At 44.7% G+C, this 21,336-nt stretch overlaps 1 protein-coding gene across 1 annotated transcript in view; it reads right to left on the reverse strand.

Moving 5' to 3' along the window:
• gli3 (GLI family zinc finger 3) overlaps positions 1-21,336 on the reverse strand; it is a 241,308-nt gene that overhangs the window by 32,095 nt on the left and 187,877 nt on the right. Inside the window, exons 7-9 of the mRNA XM_037534197.1 lie at positions 16,858-17,062; positions 6,192-6,408; positions 3,042-3,155 (exon numbers count right to left, since the gene is read on the reverse strand). Of these exons, the coding sequence (XP_037390094.1) occupies positions 3,042-3,155; positions 6,192-6,408; positions 16,858-17,062 (536 nt within the window). The remainder of the gene's footprint in view (positions 1-3,041; positions 3,156-6,191; positions 6,409-16,857; positions 17,063-21,336) is intronic.

Here is a 21,336-nt window from a genome sequence, read left to right on the forward strand (position 1 = left end):
ACAGGGAGTTTCCGTGTCCAGCTGTCAGCCACATATCTGTGTTAACCTTACAACCCCATTTTTACTGCAAACTAACTCCCGGCCTTTCAATGAGTGCTGAGGTTTGCAGTGGAAACTTGCCATTAAAACCCTTCTGTCATGAGGAGTCAGATATACGAGGGCTCGGGGGTGCGTTTGAGGAACCTGACCCCCGTTTCCTGCTACAGTCGGCTACATTAGCAGGGACGTTTTTCACTGTGGCGATAAAACATGCAGCCCAGCCTGGAGGCTGTTTACATCTGTCAGTCTGGGGCTTCAGGACTCTGAGCTGTGAGTGGAGGGATTTAACTGGAAAACACTGAGAGCTTCTGCATCTCAGCACTGTCAGTTCACTGTCTGAATGACAGCTGAGAACCTTACACAGTGCGGTGAACACTATCTAGACTGGTGGTGTCAGACTCAACCACTAAAAACGCCATATTAGAAAATTTACCTTTGGCTGACGCTCTTATCCAGAGCGACGTACAGTTTGATTATTTTTACACAGGGAGGTGAAGGTGGTGTTAGGAGTCTTGCCCAAGGACTCTTATTGGTATAGTGTAGGGTGTTTACCCAGGCGGGGCACTGAACCCCAGTCTACAGCGTAGTAGGTGAAGGTGGTGTTAGGAGTCTTACCCAAGGACTCTTATTGGTAGGGTGTAGGGTGTTTACCCAGGTGGGGAATGAACCCCAGTCTACAGCGTAGTAGGTGAAGGTGGTGTTAGGAGTCTTGCCCAAGGACTCTTATTGGTATAGTGTAGGGTGTTTACCCAGGTGGGGATTGAACCCCAGTCTACAGCGTAGTAGGTGAAGGTGGTGTTAGGAGTCTTGCCCAAGGACTCTTATTGGTATAGTGTAGGGTGTTTACCCAGGCGGGGAATGAACCCCAGTCTACAGCGTAGTAGGTGAAGGTGGTGTTAGGAGTCTTGCCCAAGGACTCTTATTGGTATAGTGTAGGGTGTTTACCCAGGCGGGGACTGAACCCCAGTCTACAGCGTAGTAGGTGAAGGTGGTGTTAGGAGTCTTGCCCAAGGACTCTTATTGGTATAGTGTAGGGTGTTTACCCAGGTGGGGCACTGAACCCCAGTCTACAGCGTAGTAGGTGAAGGTGGTGTTAGGAGTCTTGCCCAAGGACTCTTATTGGTATAGTGTAGGGTGTTTACCCAGGCGGGGAATGAACCCCAGTCTACAGCGTAGTAGGTGAAGGTGGTGTTAGGAGTCTTGCCCAAGGACTCTTATTGGTATAGTGTAGGGTGTTTACCCAGGCGGGGACTGAACCCCAGTCTACAGCGTAGTAGGTGAAGGTGGTGTTAGGAGTCTTGCCCAAGGACTCTTATTGGTATAGTGTAGGGTGTTTTGCCCAGGTGGGGATTGAACCCCAGTCTACAGTGTAGTAGGTGAAGGTGGTGTTAGGAGTCTTGCCCAAGGACTCTTATTGGTATAGTGTAGGGTGTTTATCCAGGTGGGGATTGAACCCCAGTCTACAGCGTAGAAGGCAGAGGTGTTACCCACTACTAATCAACCACCAATCATGCAAGTGATCAGTGTCTACAAGTACTGACGATATACATGATGTATATTGTATACAAGCTTATTGTATCAGAATGAGACATAATTTATTACAATAATGATAATGATGTATATTATATTGTCATATTTACTGCCTACTGAGAAAATTTACAGAGTACTTAGATCACGATGGCACGAGGAAAAAAGCTTTAGCTCAAGCGAATTCATGCCCTTAATGTCCTGCATCTACACTCACAGGGAGGTGAAGTGGAGTGATAATACAGTGTAACAATGATGATGATGATGATGATGATGATACTGGATCAATGAGACTGTAGTAAAAGTGCAGCAGGGCGTGAGGCTGTGATGGTCTACGCATAGAGTGAAATAAAGTGTAGTTTAAAATTTGAAAGCAAACTGCATTGCATATATATATATATATATGTATATATACCAGCAAACTATTATATTTATATACAGTGGGATCCAAAACTCTGAGACTTCTAGAAATAATTCTATATGATATCATATTTGCATTCTTTTTAAATTCAATACAAGTTTTACATTTCAAATGGCCAGCATGAATGAAGGTATATATATATATATATATATATATATATATATATATATATATATATATATATATATGGAATTTAATCATGAACAAATTAACATTAAAATCAAACAAAATCAAACAATAAAAATGGGGAAAAAATAAGAGAAAAAGAGGAACAAGAAAAATAAATAAAATCAAGATATCACGGTTAATGCCAAGCACTTCGGACAGAAGTAAAATATATATTTTTTTATATGCAAATGTGATTACTTGTGCCCTGAGCTGCATCACTTTTTATGTTGTTATGTAAAAACGCAGAAAATTACTGTTTTATTTACAGCTTATTACTGTAGGTGCTGTAATAACAGCAGAATTCAGGTACATCACACTAATCCTGTGGTGCAGGTTGCTGTGAAGTCACAGCATATAGTTGCTATTTTTACTGTTATTACTGTTAATATGATACAGTGAAGAAAATCTGGCCAAATCTAAGCAACAGACAGATCTAGACACAGGAAGGGATAATGCAGCATATAGTATTCATTTATATAGTATTATTTCAGCAGCGGATACTCGGCATCCGTCGGCTCTGCGGAAGGAACGCGGGAAACGTGTTGCCTAATTCCTCTTTCATTTTTCCATTCAGTCGTGTATCTGATTAAAAGCAAAACAATTTTCTTCTCAGGCGGCACAGATCGGTTGTGCTTATCGCATCTGAGGCAGAGCCGCAGCACGCCACCGAATCAAACGCATAAATAAATAGTTTTACAGTGCCTCGCATAATTGGCCTCCAAGCCTCCACTGTGTGTGTGTGTGTGTGAGGGCTGGTTGTGGGTGGGGAGTGGGCGAAGCGCCTTGAAGCCGAGTTTATAAAGGAAGGAGTTTGTTTATGTGTGGTGTATATTTACGAGAGCACTTGTGAGGCATAATGTTTATGTGTTTGTGTTTGTGTGTCTACCTGCACGCTGACCGCTCCAGGGCTGGGGGGCTCGTCGTCAGGTTTCATTTTGGAGCGTTTGTGGTGCATGGGGTCTCCTGTGCTGCTCACGGCCGATTCACTCGTGGGTTTACTCTGAAACACACACACGCATGCACGCATGGTCACCTACGTGAAGGAAAAGAGTGGGTAACATTACACCGGTCAGGCATAACATTCTGACCACCTCCTAGTTTCTACTCCCACTTTATCAGCTCCACTTACTGTATAGCTGCACTTTGTAGTTCTACAGTTACAGACTGTGGTCCATCTGTTTCTCTGATACTTTGAAGAACTCTTGAAGAACCCATTTCAGAGACAGGAGGTGGTGATATTTTTGACACAAAAGCTTCAAATGTAGTAAAAACAAATAAACGTCTGGTCAAACTTTCACCCACACTCTGCATGTCCGGTACTAAAGGACAGAGCTAAGCTCGGTGCATTGGCACATCACCTTTCCAGCCACAGTGGTGTTACTTCTCAACTACAGACCATTAGAAGACACAGCAAAGCAATAGAGCACATAGATCTCGCACTTCCTCCGTCTGTCAGAGTGAGCAATGCTCCGCTCCTTCACACTTTCTCGTTAATTGTTCTTTTATGACCACGTAGAGAGACGGATGTCCCGCTCGGCCCTTCGATTATGGGGGCTGCAGCTGTGTACGGGGTGAGCCGGGGGGGTGGGGGGGGGGATGGATGGGGCCCATTTGGGACAGGAGAGAGGGGTTTTTAAGAGTTGCGGAAGAGCGATTGGCTCTGAGAAAGACCGAACGAAACCTCATTCACCATCAGGGCAGAAACCGTAGCTATCATCCCAATTCAGATCAATACAAACGCAGAGAAAAATCACTTTGAGCCAAGCTGTAATCCACCACACGCAGCAGGTAAAAATGGAGCGGGGGAGGCATCGGGGGAAGAAGAGGAGGCGCTTTTGCATCCATCCTTCAGAAGTAAAGACAACTGCAGTGGACCCGGCGCTCATTAATAAGTGGAGCGGGGCGAATTTTGCTGCTAACAAACTGGGTGATATTTCTCAACAGGCAAGCAGGACACATCAGGACACAACACACACCGTCTCGGTGGGGAAAAGTCCCGGGGGGCCGCTGTGAGGGAGGCCTACCTGCGGTCTACTGCTTCTATGATGCTGATGAGTTGATGGTGCAGGTTTGCATACAGCATGCATGGACACAAACAGCTCCAAGAGAAATGATGATGAAAGATAAACATTTGTAAGGTAATCTAAATCTAAAGGATCCTAAATCACTGAAGAGAACATAAGACCATGTATGAGGGCTGTTACATCACTATCGCGTTACCATTGTGATAAGGCTGCAATATGCAAATGAGCCTTATAATCAATCGGTTGGCACAGTTCCAGATGACCGTTTCTGTGGGTGCTTTGATGAATCAAGGTGTTCAGTTAATTCAGGTAATAATACAAAGGCATATTATTGATTCATGATTTTCTCAACAACACACTTAAGAACAATCTTAGGACAATACTGGAGAACAAGGCCCAATGCTATCCTCAACCATTTGCCCAGACGTCTATAAGTAGAGCCATAAAAGGTTTAGCCTGCGGTATGATGCCATGGTAACTAACACTAGCCTATTAAATGCGAGGTACAGAGGAGAACAGGGTTCTAACATTCACTCTTAAAAAATAGGTTCTTTAGTAAAGGGATTCACAGAATTGGTCGGCCATGTAAAATGACAGAGCGGTCAGCGGATGCTGAGGGGCATAGTGCGCAGAGGTCACCAACTTTCTGCAGAGTCCATCACTACAGACCTCCAAACTTCATGTGGCCTTCAGATCAGCTCAAGAACAGCAGATAGCTTCATGGAATGGGTTTCCATGGCCGAGCAGCTGCATCCAAGCCTTACATCACCAAGTGCAATGCAAAGCGTGGAATGCAGTGGAGTAAAGCGCCGCCACTGGACTCTAGAGCAGTGGAGACGTGTTCTCTGGAGTGACCAATCACACTTCTCCGTCTGGAAATCCGATGGATGAGTCTGGGTTTGACGGTTGCCAGGAGACGGTACTTGTCTGACTGCATTGTGCCGAGTGTAAAGTTTGGTGGAGGGGGGATCATGGTGTGGGGTTGTTTTTCAGGAGTTGGGCTCGGCCCCTTAGTTCCAGTGAAAGGAACTCTTAAAGCTTCAGCACCAAGAGATTCTGGACAATTTCCTGCTCCCCAATTTGTGGGAACAGTTTGGGGACGGCCCCTTCCTGTTCCAACATGACTGCCCACCAGTGCACAAAGCAGGTCCATAAAGACGTGGATGAGCCAGTTTGGTGTGGAAGAACTTGACTGGCCTGCACAGAGTCCTGACCTCAACCCCATAGAACACCTTTGGGATGAATTAGAGCGGAGACTGTGAGCCAGGCCTTCTCGTCCAACATCAGTGTCTGACCTCACAAATGAGCTTCTGGAAGAACGGTCAGAAATTCCCATAAACACTCCTAACCCTTGTGGAAAGCCTTCCCAGAAGAGCTGAAGCTGTTATAGCTGCAAAGGGTGGACTGACATCATATTAAACCCTATGGATTAAGAATGGGACGTCACTCAAGTTCATTTGCGTGTGAAACCAGACGACCGAATACTTTTGGAAATATAGTGTAGAACTCATGTTTTGAAATAGAACCATGACCTTTACTAAAGCTTTTTAAAGAATGTTTAATACATGTACATTTTTATTTTTGTGTCTCAATTTGATTTTAGGCGGCACGGTGGCATGGTGGGTAGCGCTGTCGCCTCACAGTAAGGAGGGCCTGGGTTCGATTCCCCGGCCGGGCGGTCCTCTCTGTGTGGAGTTTGCATGTTCTCCCCGTGTCTGCGTGGGTTTCCTCCGGGTTCTCCGGTTTCCTCCCACAGTCCAAAGACATGCAGTCAGGCCAATTGGACATGCTAAATTACCCCTAGGTGTGAGTGACTGTCTGTGTGTCTGTCTGTCTGCCCTGCGATGGACTGGCGACCTGTCCAGGGTGTATCCTGCCTTCCGCCCGAAGACTGCTGGGATAGGCTCCAGCACCCCCCCGCGACCCTGACGGAGAAGCGGCTTAGATAATGGATGGATGGGGATGGATGGAATTTGATTTTAGAACCAAATCATACAGGGGTACATAGTCACCTGTGAGTCACTGGAGCCGGTGGAGCGCTCCGTGGGCCCGAGACTGGACGTGGTGATGCCTGCTACGGGTCTCTGGGTGGCGAAGGTTGGTGCAGGGTGGATTAGTGGGGGACTGTGGCCGAAAGCTGACCCCACAATGCCTGGCGGCCGCCCAATCAGCTGCTGGTGCATCTGCAGTGCCACAGGAGTGGGTGGGTAGGCAAAGCTCAGCGCAGGACTAGAGAGAGAGATAAATAGAAATGGGGAAGGGTGAAAAAAGAGTTAGGAAGCAAAGTGTGAATTATTATTTAAGATCAAATTAGAAAGGGATGATTTGTCAAAAATATAACATTACCACACTTTCACGATGCAGTGTGTCCCGATATTTATTTTTTTCAGACCAAATGCTACATTTAAAAGCATCCTATCCTAAATTGTCAATAAAATGATTATTATTCAGTATTTGGTGCTAAATCTAGTTAAACAGTTCTAATTTTGCTCTCTCCATCCTGCAGTTGGTCAGTGTCTACAAGTATTGAAGATATACACCACATGTTGAGAAAAGCATTTTTCATGATAATGATATACACTATATGGACAAACGTATTGGGACACTTACACATTAAACCTACTGGAGCTTTTATGAATCCCATTCTAAATCCATAGGCATTAATACGGAGTTGGGAAGCTTCCTACAAGATTTTGGAGTGTCTGTGGGAATTCTGGCCCATTATGATGTTGGACAACTGGGCCTGGCTCACAATCTCTGTTCTAGTTCATCCCAAAGGTGTTGGATGGGGTTGAGGTCAGGGCTCTGTGAGGGCCAGTCAGGTTCCTCCACACCAAACTCACCCAGTCAGGCCTGTATGGAGCGGCCTTGGTCACTGTGGCTCAGTCATGCTGGAACAAGAAAGGTTCTTCCCCAAACTGTTCCACAAAGCAGGAACTGTATAATTGTCCAGAATGTCTTGGTGCTGAAGCATTAAGATCTCCCGTCACTCGAGCTAAGGGTTCTAGACCAACTCCTCAAAAACAGCCCCGTATCATTATCCCCCCTCCACCAAACTTTACAGTTGGAACAGTGCAGTCAGGCAGGTGACGTTCTCCTGGCAACCGCCAAACCCAGACTCGTCCATCAGACTGACGGATAGAGAAGCTGATTCACTCCACAGAACACGTCTCCACTGCTCCAGAGTCCAGTGGCGGCGCTTTACAGCCCCTGAGTTCAAACACCTGAATTCAGGGGTGTCACAATAATACCTTTGTCCATATAGTGTATGTTGTCATATCAAATCTAGAGCCTCTTGTTTGCTCAACAGCTCTTATTTGTCATATTTACAGTCAGTCAGGCCGTGATGTCCTGTACTGAACGCTTGCACTGAACCAGTAAAACCTCTCCGTCACACTACGATTTGTAATGAATGTAAAATCTAACAATAATCACAGTGAATAGAGGAGAAGAAGAAAGGCAGCAGTAAAGTCTCTGAGGACGCACACGAGCACAGGTCACACTGTTGTTAGGGGCAAAGAAAGAAGCCCAGGGACCCCTTTAGGTGAGGACATTCATCACACTGTACTGCAGTAAATGTACTGGAACACTTTATATATACCAACTAAAGCATCAAGCAATATAATGCATAAAACAAGCTGCTATTCCAAATAAACTCTGAAACCACCTCCTTATTTATCAGCCCCACTGACCATATAGCTGCACTCTGTAGTTCTACAGTTACAGACTGTAGTCCATCTGTTTCTCTGATACTCTGTTACCCTGTTCTTCAGTGGTCAGGACCCCCATGGACCCTCACAGAGCAGGTACTATTTGGGTGGTGGGTCATTCTCAGCACTGCAGTAACACTGATGGTGTGTTAGTGTGTGTTGCCCTAGTGCGAGCGGATCAGACACAGCAGAGCTTTCCATTCTATTGTCATCATATCTTCATCGGTGTGATGTTGATTTTGAGCTCATTTGAGATGTAAACGTCAAGCCATATCTTTTTTTTTATACGTACGACGTGGCGTGAAAAACTCCCTGTAAATGATGGTTTCAGGCTTTACAGGGTGACTTAAGCAGTACATGCTCAGCATATTTCAGCCTGTTTTTGGTCTCCTACCTCAGTGTCAATTAATCAATAATTAATCAATTAATCAATTAATAAAACAATATTACACATCAATTTTACATCATTTTGAATTTTCGTTCCACAGAACACTGCATCAAATGCAAAATCACAACAAAAAATCTCTTCAACTTAAACAAATGGTATCATAAAACGGATCCTGCTGGTCCTACAATCTGATTGGCTGAGCCGCGTTCGAAGCCGTTGTAAAATCCATGATATACACACACCTATGACGCCTCACAGCAGCTGAGCTGAGTATCACTGCGCCACAGCACGAAAACCCTCCACTGTTAATGAATAATGTTTGACTCTCACGCTGCTCACATGGAGCACCGAGTGAACTGATGAAGTAAGAACCCAGTTCTGTTTAAACTGGGGGGCTGACAACTTATGTTCTTATCTAGAACCCGGCTGGTCAGCTGGCTAACAGCATAAACAGCCCCATCATTAATATCACAGGCCTGAATTAAAGCACTTACGGTGTGATTTACTGTAAAACTGCAGTATAAAAGGCTAAAAATATCACTTTAATGTTTTACACGTTTCAGCCAGAACTCCCATCAAACCCCGGCTGAATCCCAAACGGCTCCACACGCCCTAAATAGTGTTCTAGCTAGGAAAGTTCAGGAATTCTAGCCTCTACAGCCAAACAGTGCCTCATTTATCCAGTGTGGTCGTGTCTGAATCCCAAACGACGGTTTCTTAGCTGTGTTCTGCTCTGTTGGGCTGCAGGATCCAGTGTTTAAACTCCTACGTCGTGCACTATGTAGGGAGCAGGGAGCCGTTTGAGATCCAGCCCCAGCGTGAGAAGAGGAGCGGCGCTGGATTGACGCTGAATAAGACTCACGGTGGTGATTTGGAGAAAAAAACGTGCTGATAAAGCAAAAGTTTCTGCAGTAAACAGCGCTGAGACACCACATGTTCAATGTTATATGACGAAAAGTTCAAAAGAACCATGAAATGACCGCAGTGCACAGCGAAGGGTGACCGAACGTTCTCCACCCCCTGTCCAGGGGTGCTTGGCAACGATACCATACTCTAAGAGAGCGACATTTCTTGGCGGAATACTTTATTATTAATAATAACTTTAATTATTTTCTAATGAATTGTGTATTTTATCATATTTTATGTTTGCCACTGTTGCATAAAAGCAATAAGCCACTTGACGCCCTGCGTTACAGTGATTTTTTCACAGGGAAGGGAGTTTTTCTCCGCTTCGCATCATAACTAACTTCCCACTGTAAAATCTCAGTAACACACAGCCTCTTGTGGCTTATTGCTTTATTGAAAGGTTAGAAACTGTATTTTGAATAGAATTTCTCTGCTCATTTCAATGAGCTACAAGTAGAAATAATTACAATGGAATGACTTCATGCTTTAGGTTAATTACTTCTCCACCGTGACATTTAAAAAAAAGAGAATTATGGTTATCATTGGGTTTTATATCAGGCTACATCATATCAAAAGCATTAACACTGCTATGCAGTTGATGTAATATTGTATTACCATATTCAAAGTATCCATGTGTCATCTATCCTCTCTCTAGCTGTGTGTTTGGCTCTAAGTGCGGCTCCCTGAGGCTATTTTGCAGAGAAACGTTCACTCATCCATTCATCGTGAACATTACGGGTCGCTCTTGCCGCCTCATACGTCTGCTAATCTTATTACGCTGGGAGAGGAAATCAATGCGGCCGGACGCTGCAGCGGGCAGCCCGCTGTCTCATCGCTCATCACCCCGCATCCCCACACACTTCCGACATGACTGATCAGCTCGGCTCTGCAAATCAGTGATCAATCGGCCCGGCCGGGGGCCGTCGGCCTCTCTGCGCTCTTGTTTCTCTCGGCCTCGTTCATCCTCTCTCGCTCTGACAGGCTGACTGACACGTCGCCGGGGATGCTGGGAGATTCTCAGGCCCCCGGCCCTCAGGAGTAGCTCGGGAGCAGCAAGCCGGGCGGTCCAGAGGAGAACTTTCCTCACAGTCAGAAAGTCTGGAACTTTTTCTTCCAAGATACGCATTGCAGAGCTGGAACTGGTTCAGGAGCCGAGTGATCTCACTTCACTGCGATATGAACGTTATTCCCTGGTGGGTCTGTGGTCAGGATTCAGCGCTCTCACCGCCGCAGTCCAGGTTCAATCCCCAGTCAGGTAACCCTGTTTATTCGGGGTAGCAGTAGGCTGGAGGTAGGGAACCAGCTCTGTGACCAGAAGGTTGCCAGAACCATCAGTTCTGACTGAAGTGCCCTTGAGCAAGGCACCTAACCCCCAAGTGCTCCACAAGGGCTGTGGATAGGGATGCTGATCCGGGCAAGTGTGCTCACTGCCCCCTAGTGTGTGTGTGTGTGTGTGTGTGTGTGTGTGTGTGTGTGTGTGTGTGTGTTTCACTGAATGGATGGGTTAAATGCAGAGGTGAAAATTCCTTGTTGTGGGACTAATAAGTCTCTTAATCTTCATATTCAAACATCTCAGTTTTCCATTTTAGCCACCAGTTACAGAGGGCATTCGTTTTAATGAACCATCCCAACCAGTTCAAAGGCTCTATTCATAAACTCGCAACGGCAACTGTATGTTTATTAGACAGCTGATGACTCAGTGGTGGTTCTGGAATCTCTTTAGCGTTTAATGACTGTATAGGAGCTTTACTTGAAGTTTTTGAGCATTTAGCACTGGTGTTATAAACGTTGCAAGCGTTGAAGCACAAATTAATTTGGTTTAATGCTGAGATTGAAAGGACGAAATGATTCTGATTATTTTTGTCAAGAAGTGTAACAAACTGTCATTTTAACTGAGGAAGAAAAACACAAAAGCTTTTCGTGTTTATGTCTTAACAACATCTTAAACAAATAGCTGCAGCCGGTTAGGGTTGGAGAGCTTTTCACTTTGAGTTCTGTTTCTCTTTTACAGAAAGGAGAGTCAGTGTTGATCCACACAGCACTGACGGCATCAAACATCTGGAAACCACTGCTGAGCTGGTTTGTGTTTAATGCGAGACCAAATATTCACTACAGGGTTTAAATCTGGACTCTGACCAGCCAGAACCAGCAGTAAACACTGGTATACTTTGGAATTGGACAACGTCTTTAATTTTCCCCACAAGAGGCCCTTTGTTTACAGACATCTAAATTTGTCTTCTAACTACTATAAACGCTAGAACTAAACCTGCACAGCAGCTTGCATGACCATGTTGGCTGGCTACCCCTGCATTAGCCGGCTGCTAACTCACTCACCATAGCGGTGTTGATACTTCACTGTCAGTAAATGTCTGTTCTATCAGCTGTTCTTCTGTAGAGTCTCTGTTCTAGTGAGGTTCTGCGCTCTTCCTCACAGTAACTGAGATCTTCCTCGTCTCCTCTTCTATCGTCAGTGTGAGGAATGAGGAACAGTCACTCTTCACTCCAAACTCTTGGGAAACTGGGCAAGTTTTTCAGTTTTCAGATCTGCAGCTCATTGGAAAGTTTTTCAGAGGAATCCAGGTTATAGTTGCGGTTTCTAGACCATGAAGGACCACCTGGGTGAACCAGTCTGCTACAGCGCCACCCTGACGCAGAGCAGAGCTGCAGCTCTCGTTAGTTAAGACCACCAGAGACAGAAGCTGATTGCGGGGAAGCAGATAAACAATCAGCTTCACTGAATCTGGATCTGAGCATTTTTTATTTAAGGTCATAATAGATTTATTTTCAAGGGCTTTGGATTCTGAGACATTCAGGGACTCAAGAGGTGAATTAGCTTCACACCTTGCTCATTGCATATCTGCTAAAGGAATGTTTTGGTTCTGGCATCTGAAACGTCTCCAATTCCTCTCAGCTTTGTGGTAAGCAAAGACTGCAATGTGATTAGCACTGATCCACAAACACAATATAAATATGATGTTTGAAAACGGATAGTTCTAGAGAACACAACTAGTTTAGAGCTAAAAGTCAGTCTGAAATTAAAAATGGACATTTTTTAGAGCTGGTTAGTCTAAGCACTCAGTCCAATTCTTAAATTCTTTACTTCTCATTTCTCAAATTAGGACAGATTTCTTGTTTTCTTGTAATCTTCCTTCAACACACAATGTCTTTTTCCACAATCTAAGGCGTGCTGTGAATGATGATTACACTGCGGTGTACCAAATAAAATTAACCAAAAATATCAAGTTTCAGTGTCTTGCTTCACCTCCACCTCTCACCGATCGTCCAGCGAAATGCTCAGCGAGCTCAGAGACCCTCCCTGATACCACATTTCACTCAAAAACATCACAGGAAAACTGGCATGGAAACTGGCATGGAAACTGGCATGGAAACTGGCATGGAAACTGGCAAGGTGTGTCAGCACTTATTCCGCTCCAACTGATTATGCTGGCATCACTTTTGAGAAAAAGAAGAAAATGTTTGTGGAATTTTAAAAGACAGTAAGTTATTATACTATTTGATTCAACTACTGAACCATTTAACTCCTGGATAAGTTAAAGATCTGGTCATCATGATCAGCAGAATTATGAAAAACATCCAAAGCAAAACCCCAAGAAAGCAGCCCCTCTCATCACGATCGGGTCTTAAGGGGTAGAAAGGCAGCCGTCGTCAATGAAAGGGGTTTGATTAACTGCACTAATCAACTCCATGTCATTGATTAACCCTGATATCAATAACCCTCTCACTCCTGTGTTGAACAGTTAATCGTTCTCCAAAAGCCGTCAGGGCCGAGCTGTCGGCAGGAGAGCGGCGGACTAAACATTTCACCGCTTGGGGTTAATTATTGTTCTGAGCTCAGTTGTGAGTTTGACTTCAGAAGAGAGAATTCTTTTGTACCTTTTGAGTTGCTAAGCTATGCAATTACAATGTAGTTACTATGTAATTACACAAATGAATTGTAAGAAACTGCATTTATATTCAATTCACATTTCATATTGATGTATCGACATGCAAGTCTGCATTTCTGTTTGTTGTGGTGTCAAGAAATGACTAAACCGATTCTGACAAATTATTGCGATTACGATTTAACTTGAGATAATTTGAGGCATGGGCCTTTTTTGGTTAAGAAGACAAGAATTAAATCACTGCTGTCGGAATAAAACCTCGTATCTCTGTTGACATTTTTGACATAATTTGAAGCTTCCTCTTGTCCTTTACATTACCTGTAAATTCCATGAAGAATGGACCAAAAGAAACGACCCAAATTGACTTGTAAAAAAGTCTATTCTATTCTTACGTTTGAATATTGACACATTAAAACTAAGGTTGTTTTCTTGCTTCTCCTGTAAGTTTAGCGTTCTGGAGATACGAGGTTTTGCTCCGACAGCAATGATACATTTTTTCTGGTTTGAGGTTTGTGTCCCAACCTGCCAGGCGTTTGTGGCTGTGATGTCACAACACGCCAATGTTTGGCTGCTTCTCATTAATCAAATTAATCTAAAAGAAGTTCACAAGCTTCATGTTATTAGGTTCAATTTCACGGCTTAAGATTAAGATTCCCTTATTAGTCCCACGACGGGGGAAATTTCACCTCCGCATTTAACCCATCAGTGCAGTGAAACACCACACACACACTAGGGGGCAGTGAGCACACTTGCCCGGAGCGGTGGGCAGCCCAACACGGGGAGCAGTTGGGGGTTAGGTGTCTTGCTCAAGGGCACTTCAGTCACAGACTGTCGGCTCTGGGGATCAAACAAGCAACCTTCCGGTCACTGGGCTGTTTTCCAGCCCATGACTGCCCCTCACACACGCAAAGCGTCAATCATCTTTCAAATTGTGATTTCAACATTAAAACGATGAATTTTTCAGCCCTAAATTACTCACAAACAATAATGTGGCATTGAAACTTCAGAAGTTAGAATTTTTCTAGTTGTTTCAATGTGAGAAATGATATTTCATGTCAACCAATATTTAAGGACAGGTAGTCGCTCAGTTGACAGTTTACAGATTATTTTGAACCAGTCAGATTATGGTCATTTAAAAAACTCTGGTTCCACTGAGTTACATTAAAAGTAGAGTAAGTTTCCTCCTTTACCATCAGTTTACCATTCTGGAGATGCGAGGTTTTGCTCCGACTACAATGATATGTTTGATCTGGTTTGAGGTTTGTGTCCCAACCTGCCAGGTGTTTGTGGTTGTGATGTCACAACACGTGAATGTTGGGTTGCCTCTCAGTGATCGAACTCACCTGAAAGCAGTTCAGAAGCTCCACTTTATTAGGCTGAATTTCAGGGCTTAAAAACTGCAGCTCATGCGATTTGAAAATTGCACTTTTTCAAAATTTCTAATTGCGATTCTGATATAAACTCAGACCTAATTCTTATCATAAATAATAACAACAATAACAATAAAATATCACCTTTTATACTCACAAACACAAATGTGGCATTGAAACTTCGGAATTTTTCTAGTTGTTTCAATGTGAGAAATGATATTTCATGTCAAACGATATTTAAGGACAGTTAGTCGCTCAGTTCCCAGTTTACAGATTATTTTGAACCGGTCAGATTATGGTCATTTAAAAGACTTGTGTGTTTAATAATCTTTAATATTCTCAAGCTTCGCCCTGAACGCAGCAGCCAGGCCGTGAGAGGCGCCACCATCCTTTTTATGGCTATCTTTTCCTTCGCTCTCTCTCTCTCTCTCTTTCCCATTAGAGCGTATGTTAGTGTCCTCAACCCGGCCCCTTCCTCCTCCCCCTGCCCCCTCTCCGCGACCCTTCCATCCGTCATCCCCCTGTCTGCTCCCCCTTTTCCAGCGTGAGCGATTGTGCGGCGGCGGCGGCGGGGTAGAGCGCTCCTGCTCTGATGGAGGGAACATTAATCAGGTGATGCATATCAGGGGGACGAGTGCGAGGGAGGAGGAGAGGAGTGTGTTCACACGTTTCCTCCTAATAGCGCTCGGCCTGTTCCCTCGTTTATTTCTCCGCTCCGCGTTCATTCATCACTCTGCCGCCGAGGCCGGGCCGGGCCGCCGGCCGCTCTCTCGTCCTCTCTTCCTCTCCATCTATCTCTCTATCACGCTCGCTCTCCTCTCCTCTCCTCCTGTCTTCCTCCTGCCAGCTCTGTCTGCGTTAAACACGCCTCTCTCATTAGCAAAATGCCTTCAGCGCTTTATCACCGCGCTTCTTCCTCCACTCGACGTCCCTCTTCTTCTTCTTTCCTCCAGCTCATTCCGTTACGTCCTCTAGCTTCCCGCTTCCGTTTCTTCCAGCTAATCTTTCTCTCGTCACCTTGGCGTTTACAGTAAGCGTGCAGGTTATCTGAGCTGATCCTTCCAGCTGCTGAGCTACACTCAGTCAAACAGCTGGAATATTCTGAAGAGAAATCAGGGAATTAGCCTGTTTCCATCATTCCGTCATCTCGTTAGGAAAGGATGGATCTCTTTCCATTAATAACCACAATTACTGAGACACACAGGCCAAAGTCTACAGCGACCGGCTGATCAGTTAGTGTTTCTCACTTTGGTGAAACCTTATTTTACAGGTGCTTTTCAGATTAAACGAACAAGCAACACACTCACTCATATCAACAACATATGAGGGTTAGGATTAGGGCCAGGGTGAGGTTTAGGATTAGGACCGGGGTGAGGGTTAGGATTAGGACCAGGGTAAGGGTTAGGATTAGGACCAGGGTGAGGTTTAGGATTAGGGCCAGGGTTAGGCATAGGATTAGGACCAGGGTGAGGTTTAGGATTAGGACCGGGGTGAGGGTTAGGATTAGGACCAGGGTGAGGTTTAGGATTAGGACCAGGGTGAGGTTTAGGATTAGGGCCAGGGTTAGGCATAGGATTAGGACCAGGGTGAGGTTTTAGGATTAGGACCAGGGTGAGGGTTAGGATTAGGACCAGGGTGAGGGTTAGGATTAGGTTTTGGGTTGAGGTTAAGAATAGGGTTAGGATTAGGGCCATGGTGAGGGTTAGGATTAGCCTTTGGGTTGAGGTTTTAAGATTAGGGTTAGGATTAGGGCCATGGTGAGGGTTAGGATTAGGTTTTGGGCTGAGGTTAAGATTAGAGCCAGGATGAGGGTTAGTATTAAGTTTTGCGTTGAGGTTAAGATTACGGTTAGGATTAGGTCTATGATGAGGGTTAGGATTAGGTTTTGGGTTGAGGTTAAGATTAGGACCAGGATGACGGTTAGGATTAGATTTTGGGTTGAGGGTAAAATTAGGGTTAGGATTAAGGCCAGGGTGTTTATCTGTTAAGGCTCTTGGAATATCAGTAGGTCCTGTTTGATTTGTCCTCTAGCGCCCCCTTCAGTACTGAGTGTTTTAGCCACTACAGTAACCTAAGAACACATGTTGAGTTTGTACAGAAAGACTGAGTGCTTACAATGCGCTGATCGAGCGTAGTCATTTAGTATGTTTCTGGCCTAACTCACTAATGTTTAGCAGGCTGAAGATTCTCCATGAGGGGGAGCTGTTGGTACGTAGGCAGAGTATATTTAATGCTGTTGTCATTAAGAAAGATAAAGGAATCTTACACTTGGTCGAAATAATGCTGTGTTTTTGTTTTTACCAGCACTTCTGCTGAAATTATAACCCAGAAAAAGTCTCCACTCCAGCGTCTTATGTAGATGGTCAGCATACCGAGCTGAGTAAATTGGAAGTGGTCAGTACCTGATGGTTCCGGCAGACAAGTGACCGTAGGATCCGCTGGTGGAGGTGCTGGGCCGCGAGCTGTTCAGGATGGTCACCAGCGAGTTGGCAGGTGAGGTGCGGATCATCGTCTGCAGATCGAATCCAGAGTCCGAGTGGGGCGAGACGGGCAGGGGGCGCTTACGGTTCTGACGGGCCAGCAACCTTGGGCTCGGAAAGCGAGAACCTTAGGGACGAGAGACAATATAAAAAGGGTAAAATGAGAGCAGGCTGGAGCTCAGCGCTGAAACAGCTTTACTACAATGTGCAGTATATCGTCCTTATATGGATATACCATCACTGCTGTCATAAGAAAGTCCATTTTTTCACACTGTCTGAAGGTTCCAGCTGCTCTTAGAACATTTCATGATGGATTAACTAATATATAGTTATAAAACAAAAAAATATATATTAACATATTAAGCCAAGATTGTTACATATCACCACTGTCCAAAAAAAAGTATAATTTTTCTTAATTTTTATTTTTGTACATCATTTGAACACTGTTGTCACGCTTGGCCCCTCCCAGTCCTGTCCATGTGTTCGTGTTTTGGTTTAGCCCATGTGCGTTTGTTTTGGTCCAGCCCCCTCGTTTCATGACCCCTGATTGTCTCCACCTGTTTCCTGCCTGTCCCTCCTTTACCCTGTGAATTTAAGCCCTGTGTTTGCCCCTTGTGTTGGCTGGTCTTTGTTGGATGTGTTGGTCTTTGTACTGTTGTTTGTTTGATTCTGGTTTGTCGTGTCTGCCCCTCGATCAATCCGTGTTGGCTACATGACCCTGGACCGTTTAGACGATGACCCTGGATTTGCCCATAATAAATGTTACAACTGTCTTTACATTGTGTTAACATTTTGTGAGGAATTGCTCCAAAATCATTTGGAATAAAATCTCTTTAAATGAACTTATGATCAAACTTAAAAATGCTTTGCCTTCTGTAAAGTTACGCTTTGGGAGATTCACGTTTTTCTTTGCTCAGCGACGATATTTTAGGTGAAGCAACTTCACTGGTCAGTTGCTGCGCCACGTGACACGTAACTGGCACATTTTCACTCTGTAAATCAACAAATTACCGTCAAGTCTACTAATTTCTCTTCTGAAAGCTTGAAATCTTATTTGAGTAAAACATCCGTTCGTTCTGAAGTAAGTAATGTCATTTTGAAGTAAATAATTTTTTGACATGAACACGTCGTTTGGACACGTTTAACAAGTGCAATGTGCAGAAACCACACGTGTTTATCCAGCTGTGAATTTCATGCGAGAGACAGTAAACAGTTTTTTACATTTACAGCATTTCAGAGATACATTTTCTCGCTGGACTGACGGGATGTTCTTCCCATCCTGTCCCCATTTTCTCCTTTAGTGAACTTGCAGCAGGTCCTGGGGAAGCTGCTGCACTCTTTCATCAACGTGTCAAAGGGACTTTAAGTGGTTTGTTGGTTTAGTGTGTGTTTGTACTTGTAGTTGGGTTCTCTCAGTTCTGATTGAAGCTGATGTTTTTTTGTTCTACCCGGGTTGGCGGGTTTTATTTGTTTTATCTGTATTGTGATGGGTGGCACAGCAAGTAGGGCCTGGGTTCGATTCCCCGGCCGGGTGACCAGGGTCCTTCTGTGTGGAGTTTGCATGTTCTCCCCATGCCTGTGTGAGGGTTCTCTGGTTTCCCCCACAATCTAAAGACATGCGGTCAGGCCAATTGGGCATGGTAAATCTATTCTTTTGTTCTAACTGGGTTTAGGACAGTGATGGACTGTTGACCTGTCCAGGGTGCATCCTGCCTTCCTGCAATGACCATTGGGATAGGCCCCAGCACACCCTATGACCCAGAATGAGAAGCGTCTTAGAAGACGTGCCTCCCTGCGTTGCTGTGGCTTCTGTTTACCAGTCACAGTGCTGACTAATGTAGAATGGACTGAAATTGACTATTGATTAAATGTTGATTAGCTGGACATATCGGGATGCATATCGCTCAGTAAATAACGGCCAAGTATTCAGTGTAAATAGCATTTTATATTTGAGAATATATGAAGGGAATGTGGGGAACCAGTTTGAATGAGCCTGATATAATTAATAATAGTATTATCTATCATTTTCAGGTGGATAAGCTCATACTCACGCTCATACTCACAGCTTAAACGTCAACTAGATACTTTATAGTCATGTCAGTTAAGAATAATACCGAGCCAACTTCCTCAGAGAGTTTGATCCAGATCCTTACGGCTTTCAGCTTTGTGAATACAGCATTCGCAAGAATGTAAATGACCAGGAATGATGAGAATTTAATTGAATAGAATGCCTATAATTCCTCATAAAGTCAATTTAATTCGGTATAATCACACAAAAAAGAGACGGAAGAGCCCGAGTACAGTCAATGACCATGTTTCATACTTCAACATAGGCGTGCACACACACACACACACACACACACACACACACACACACACACACACACACACAGACACACACACACACAGAGTGAAACAAAAAAACAAAACACACACATAACCAGTGGCTTTCTCTCTCCCACGTCTGTGTCACAGTGATGTTTAATCACATTTAATTTGCTTGAATAGTGCTTTATTGGTGAATGGAATTGCAGTGGGCTGCGTTTGAAAAGCCTTCACTAGAAAGCAGCTCCGCCGAAGACAGGCCTTCCACTCGCGCACAATGACGGGCATCTACAGATTAAGAAATGACTTTTGTTGTCTTTTCACTCGCGAATGTCACAAACAAGAAAGGAGGGAGAAGGCGAGAGAGGAGGGAAAGAAGGAGGGGAAGAGAGAGACGCTGAGGGGATGGAGCGCTTTTGTTGCGCGGAGTGACACAATGACTTTGTGACTCACTTTTCCTTTTTTCTCCCCTCTCAGTTGTTTTAATTTTATCAGAAAGCAAGCAAAATAAGATTACTCACCCCCCCCCTTCGTTCTCTCCCTCTCTCTCATTTTCTTCCTCTCTCTCATTCTCTCTCTCTCTCCCTCTCTCTCATTCTCTCCATCTCTCTCCCTCTCTCTCATTTTCTCCCTCTCTCTCTCTGTCTCTCTCTCTCATTCTCTCCCATTCTCTCCCTCTCTCTCTCTCTCTCTCTCTCTCTCTCCCTCTCTGTCAATCTCTCCCTCTCTCTTCCTCTCTCTCATTTTCTTCCCCTCTCTCTCTCTCTCTCTCTCTCTCTCTCTCATTTTCTTCCTCTCTCTCTCTCCCTCTCTCTCATTCTCTCCCTCATTCTCTCCCATTCTCTCCCTCTCTCTCTCTCTTTCTCTCTCTCCCTCTCTGTCAATCTCTCCCTCTCTCTTCCTCTCTCTCATTTTCTTCCTCTCTCTCTCTCTCTCTCTCTCTCTCTCTCATTTTCTTCCTCTCTCTCTCTCTCTCTCTCTCTCTCATTCTCTCCCATTCTCTCCCTCTCTCTCTCCCTCTCTCTCATTCTCTCCCTCTTTCTCTCTTTCTCGTTCTCTCCCTCTGTCTCCCATTCTCTCCCTCTCTCTCTCTCTCTCTCTCTCTTCCTCTCCCTCTCTCTCTTCCCCCTCTCTCTCCATTCTCGTTTGACACTTCCAGCATTTACTGTGTCTGCCATTCACATGTAAATCACTGGATGAGTATATGTGTGTGTGTGTGTGTGTGTGTGTGTGTGTGTGTGTGTGTGTGTGTGTGTGTGTTTTCATACGCCTGGAACCTCTTTTCTACATTGTCACTGTTCTGGCGTGTTCAGAGCTGCTCAAGGGCTTTGAATGGATATGGATTTGGATGTGTGGGGCACACACACACACACACACACACACACACACACACACACACACACACACACACAGACAGACACTTTCACCTAGTCTCAGTTGATGATTCAACAATTCGACAACTGTTCAAAGCACCTATCACAGACATACAAAACAAATAAACCACATTTATATATGACTCATTCTTCCAAACGGCTTCAAAGCCAGAGCTGGAACACATTTGGGCCTTTTTGGGACACTGTACCGAATGTTTCAGTCGTGACTGTTTCAGTGACGGTTTCAGCTCATTCTGAGCTCAGAACCTCAGCAAACTCAGCTCTGAGCAGCTGTTCACACAGAAAATCACCATATTTTACACCAAAACACTAAAAAGTGCTGAACTGCAGAAAATATGGAGATTCTTAATGTTTCTCCCTGACTTTCAGACTTTGGGAGCTCTGTTGCCTCACAGCAAGAAGGGCCTGGGTTCTATGCCCCGGCCGGGCGACCACGGTCCTTTCAGTGTGGAGCTTGCATGTTCTCCCTTTGTCTAAGTGGGTTTCCTCCCACAGTCCAAAGACATGCAGCCAGGCCAATTGGACATGCTAAATTGCCCCTTGGTGTGAGTGTGTCTGTCTGTCTGTCTGCCCTGCGATGGACCGGCGACCTGTCCTGCCTTCCACCTGGTGACCGCTGGGATAGGCTCCAGCTCTCCCTGAGGGAGATGTGTGTGTGTATTTAAATGGGTAGAAGTGTGTT

Source organism: Pygocentrus nattereri, chromosome 24, assembly GCF_015220715.1.
Source record: "Pygocentrus nattereri isolate fPygNat1 chromosome 24, fPygNat1.pri, whole genome shotgun sequence".
In the NCBI taxonomy this organism is placed as follows: Eukaryota; Metazoa; Chordata; class Actinopteri; order Characiformes; family Serrasalmidae; genus Pygocentrus; species Pygocentrus nattereri.